Source organism: Petaurus breviceps, unplaced genomic scaffold (assembly GCF_028583685.1).
Source record: "Petaurus breviceps papuanus isolate PSGF00001 unplaced genomic scaffold, PetGlider_PUasm1.0 391, whole genome shotgun sequence".
Taxonomy (NCBI): Eukaryota; Metazoa; Chordata; class Mammalia; order Diprotodontia; family Petauridae; genus Petaurus; species Petaurus breviceps.
The window spans coordinates 2,377,837-2,382,646 of NW_027186310.1; the positions used below are offsets into that span (position 1 = coordinate 2,377,837).

General features: G+C 56.7%; 1 protein-coding gene across 1 annotated transcript in view; it reads right to left on the minus strand.

Annotated features, from left to right (window-relative positions):
- The window catches only part of TAFA5 (TAFA chemokine like family member 5), a 599,977-nt gene extending 596,404 nt beyond the window's left edge, over positions 1-3,573 (minus strand). Inside the window, exon 1 of the mRNA XM_069100331.1 lies at positions 3,315-3,573. Within this exon, the coding sequence (XP_068956432.1) occupies positions 3,315-3,426 (112 nt within the window). The 5' untranslated portion in view covers positions 3,427-3,573. The remainder of the gene's footprint in view (positions 1-3,314) is intronic.
- Between the last annotated feature and the right edge of the window lie 1,237 nt (positions 3,574-4,810).

Sequence of the window (4,810 nt, forward strand, 5' to 3'; positions counted from 1 at the left end):
GAGAGAGAGAGAGAGAGAGAGAGAGAGAGAGAGAGAGAGAGAACCTTAAGCTCTCTCTCCCCACACAGGCGAGAATGTAATAGGGAAGATAACTGAACTCTTGCATCATGCTTATCAGTGTTCCCAAGACTAGAATAAGAAGGGAGCAGGTCTAAAGGAGAGAAAACAGGCTGGCAAATACAATTTCTAGCTGCTTAGTAAAATAACTTGCCCTCAAGTATATTAAATATCCTTCCTCAGTCCAGATACTTTGGAGGCACCAATAGGAAATCTGAGAACTATTCAATTTGCTTTATCAGTGTTGTTGGTACAATAAAAGTCAGACATTCCCCCATGGGACTACAGTCCCAATGGGAGACATGAGCGATCAGTGCAGAGTCTGGGGTTTGAATGGATTTTCATTTTGCTCATTACATTGTAATTTTATTCTATATGTCTGTGTGTTCATGTGTGTGTGCAAGAGAGGGAAAGGGACAAATGGAAGGAGGGGAGAGAGAGAAAGAATGAGAGAGAGGAAGAATAGAGAGGAAGAAGAGAAGGAGAGAGGAAGGGAGAGGGAAGAGAGGAAAGAAATATGAGAAAAGAGAGATATGAGGGTGTCTACGTTTGATATAATTGTGTCACGGAAATATTAAATAGGTAAAAAAATGTGAAATCAAGCTTTGCATAAGTCCGGTTTTAATTCCCCTGGAGACCAAATGATATAGTAATGTAACTTGGTCTTAAAATTTTCTTTCTTTTTTTTCCCCTTCTCTCTCCCACCCCCATCACGTTAAAGACATTTTTGAATACCAGGTCACAGATGAAGAAGAGTAGACTGTATCACGGGTTCCTCCTGGTACCTGCATCTCCTCCCCAACCCCACCAACCCTGCTTTCTTTCTTGGCAGCAGACTCAATGCCCACAAGTCTCCCAAGGCATTAGCACTCAGGAGCTCCTAAACTAATGCGGGTGCACATTGGAGATGGCACCTCCAGTCATTAAGCCAAGGAGCCAGGCGCAGAGATGCTGGAGTGAGTCGACACTGCATATTTTAAATGCTGCTGGTGTGCAGTGAGCCCTGGGTAGCAGAAAGGAAATTCAGGGTGTTTCAGTAACAGGAGGCAGGGTGAGATTTGCTTAACAAAACAATTAGGAGATTGTTCTTTTGAACACATCAGGAAGCTGTTCCATTGCTTATAGCAATGAGTTCTGGAAGCAGGGGCTCACCTTGAGAGCGGCAACTTTCCAGGAGCAGAAATCAGACCATGTATGTGACACAAAAGAGCGTAAGTAATGACAGAATGGAACCCGAGGGCTCTCACTTTCCAACACACTGGAAAGAACGCATTCCTGTCACCTCCAATAATGGTCTAGCCAAGTCCACACACACTGCAGGAGTCCTTCCTGGTTAACCTACTGCAATCTCACAGAGCCTTGCTGTTGGAAACCTGTGGCTAGCGAGATGTGAATGAGCAAAAAGGGAAACGGAGGGAAATGGGTGCAACTCTGCCTATGTGTGCATGTTGTCTGCTCACCCCTCCCCTCTTCCAGTCCCAAGCCCAGATAAAATACTCTCTCCCTGGCTGCTGGTAAATTTCAGAGGGCACTGGGCTCTGCAGAAGTCAATCATTTATGCCGACTCGTAGACACCTGAACTGCTCCCTCTTCGCACAGCTATTGCCACAGCAGAGGCCTTGGCAGGGAACCCAAATGGCAAAGGAAACAAGGATGCCTATATTCCAGACAACGGCAGTCTCGTGGAGGGAGTCAGGCTGCTGGGAGGCTGGCCGAAGGCTCCGAAAGGGAGCCAAGTGGGGGAGCAGGTTCCTTCTCTGCTCACTGCAACCTCATTTCAGAGGCTGCTGAAGGATGTTGCATCTGCTCAAGCAGGGAAGATGGGAAATGGGGGTGAGGGAGGGCCGGAGCTGGCCTCTTTTGGAAAAGGGAAAAAGCTAGACAGAATCCATGTTTCTTCCTCCTCCGACCCAGCCCCCAAGGCAATTTCCCGGTCCAAGCCGTGGCTCAGCATTGCTTTTCTGTCTGAAGGCTAAGGAGAGGTTTAGATGCGTGTCCCACGCAGCAGAAGCAGGGCACTGGCCACAGCCACCTCCCAAGAGAGGAGAACTACAGATTAACTCCTCACCCTACTTCTCTATGCTCAAGTTACCCGGGTCCTTGGAAGCTAGAGGGGGCTTGGGATTGATTTTTACTATATCTGTGGCTTCCGGCTCTGTCGCTTTTTCCTTTGGAGGGGGAAGGAGATTAGGGAAGCCCAGAAGGAGAGAGAGAACCCAAGCAAACAATGTTCCATCCATGCCTCCTGAACGACGCTTACTCCATGTCTCCCCCAGCTGTGCCTGCTGGCTTGCCCTCAGAAACCTCTGCTTACTCCAGATCCACAGCTTCAGGCAAGAATCAAAGTCGCACAGGCCAACACTGATAGAAGACTTCTCCCCCCTCTGCCCACATATCAGCCCCCAACTCCCCCAGTCAATGCAAAGCAAAATACTCTCCTATTTGGAAACCAAAAGCCCCATCTCCCTGCACCAGGCAGGACTTCTTAGGGATACGTCAGTGTGGAGATGGCGTCTTTGAGAAGAGATGAACATCCAGCAATCAAAGGACCGGGCAGTTTTTTTTTTTTTTTTGGGGGGGGGAACAAACTCCCACACCAACAAGACGTCTATGGGAAGCAGGACGGGATGGATTGATTTCTAAGTGACCCAGGCTAGGCTAAACCAGTCCAAGAGATTCCCTAGTCTGAGAGCGGTTCACATCACCTTAGCGATATGAAGCCATCTGTCACTCTGTCCCCTTTGCCCCAAATCCAGAGAAGAAGGCGGGTATGAAGGCTGGCCACTAAGGGACCCATCCCTAAGTGGGGCTGAGTGGGTATCCGTGGGCATGAAGCCTCCAGCTCCTTCCCGAAGTAGGCTCCGGGGGCCAGAACTGAACTCAGCAGGAGGGGAGCTTGCCAACCCCAATCTGTAGCTCGCTTTCGCTAGAAAGGATGCGCCCCTCCTGCCCTAAGAGCTAGGATTAGCCACCAGACACTGCTCCCCGTTCCGGAGCGGTATAACACCGGGATCACTGCCATTTTGGGTCCAATTTCCCGGCTGGGCAGAGAAGGGAAGGAGAGAAAGGAGCTGTCCTGTGGGGGCATCGGACTCCCCACTGTGCGGTTTCAGCTATTTGGGGATTGGGGTGGGGAAGCCAGAGCACATCTCCGTCTTTGCTCAGGGTACTGCCTGGGGGCTAGGACTGGGGTACTCTGGGCTGGCAGAGGATGGGGGACTGTCAGAGATGGGGGTGGGGGGGTAGCGGGTACTCACTGCAGTAGGCGATCAGCAGACTCGCCAGGATCATGAAAGCCCAAAAAGTTGAGGACATGCTCGGCAAGGCGTTGGCATCTTTCCGGCGGCTCCTCTTGGGGGATGGCGCCATTGAAACCGCTTCTCCGGGGCACAAGGGGGTGGGGGGAGCAGCGCGTCTCACCAGCCGGCGCTCCCCGGGGCCGAACCCGATCGCCTTTCTCCACGTGTAATCCCAAAGAGCCACATCTTCACGCCTGGCCTCCCGCGGCAGAGGCGGCACGAGCACTGGCACGGGCGGTGGCACCGGCGGCGGCGGCGGCGGCGGCGGCCCCGTCACGTCTGGAGGCGCATCGTCGCCCCCTCCGCGCCCGCCCCGCCCCCAAACTGCCGAGGCCGCTCGCTGGAAGGATCCCCAAGCGTGCCCTCGGACAAGCGGCTCTCCAGCCCCGGGCCCAGGGAGAGGAAAGGCGCCCTAGCGCAGAGGAAGGATGGCCCCGAGGCGGGCTTCCCGGAGCTGCTCGGGGTGGGGGGCGTGGGGGGGGCTCAGAGGCAGCGGGCCTGGGGGTGGCGGGGGGACCGTAGAGACGCTGCCCCCACTTGGCTATCGAGGGGCAGGAAGAGAAGTTGGCAGGCTGGAGGGCGGCCCCTCACTGCGGAGGAGCCGGGGTGCCGGGGCTGGGGGCCCGAGCCCCGGGGGGCTAGCGGAGCGTCCCTGGCTCTGGCGCGGAGGAGCGGGGAGCAGGGGAGCCGAGGAGCCGAGCGCGGCGGCGGCGGCGGCGGCGGCAGCGGGGCCGGGAGCAGCAGCAACACCGGGCCGAGGGGGCGGGGGCGGGATCCGTCGCTCCTCCCTCCTCTCTGGGCCCGCCCCTCGGCGCCACTCGGCGGGAGGGGGACGGAGGATGCTCGGACCCGGCTCCAGACTGCACCCCCTCTGCCTTCCTGGACGCCGCCAGAGGCCAGGGGCTTTTCTTGTTGTGGGGGCGTCGGGTCAGGACAGAAGAGACAGATCCCGGGGGGTCGAAGCGCCTGCCTCCCGCTCCGGCTGGGGCCCGGGAGCCCCCTCCCTTGGACGAGGAGCAGGGATGGGGATGGGGATGCTGGAGGAGGAGAAGGAGGAGGAGGGATCGGGGAGGGAGGAGACCAGGCAGCGAGAGCCAGCGCCAGCCGAGCCTGTGGATGGCGACAGAGACGGCCGCACGCACCCGCAGGCAGAGGCTGGACCCAGGAGCTCGAGTCCTCCAGCCCCCTCCCTCCGGGAGCATACCACCCAGGCGGGGGCGGGAGCACAGAGAGGGCCCCCCCCCATCTCTTCCCCCTCTCCCCGCTCACCTAGCCAGTGGAGATAGCCAGTGTGGGTGAGGGTCAGGCTGCAGGGGTTGGGAGGTGGGGGGGGGGTGTCCAGAGTTGATCCTAAAGACAGTTCGAGGGACCTCTGGCCCTGTTTGCTTCCATCTCTGTCCTCCTTCGCCCAGAGTGACAATAATACCCCCATCCAATTCTTCTCCCTCCTACAA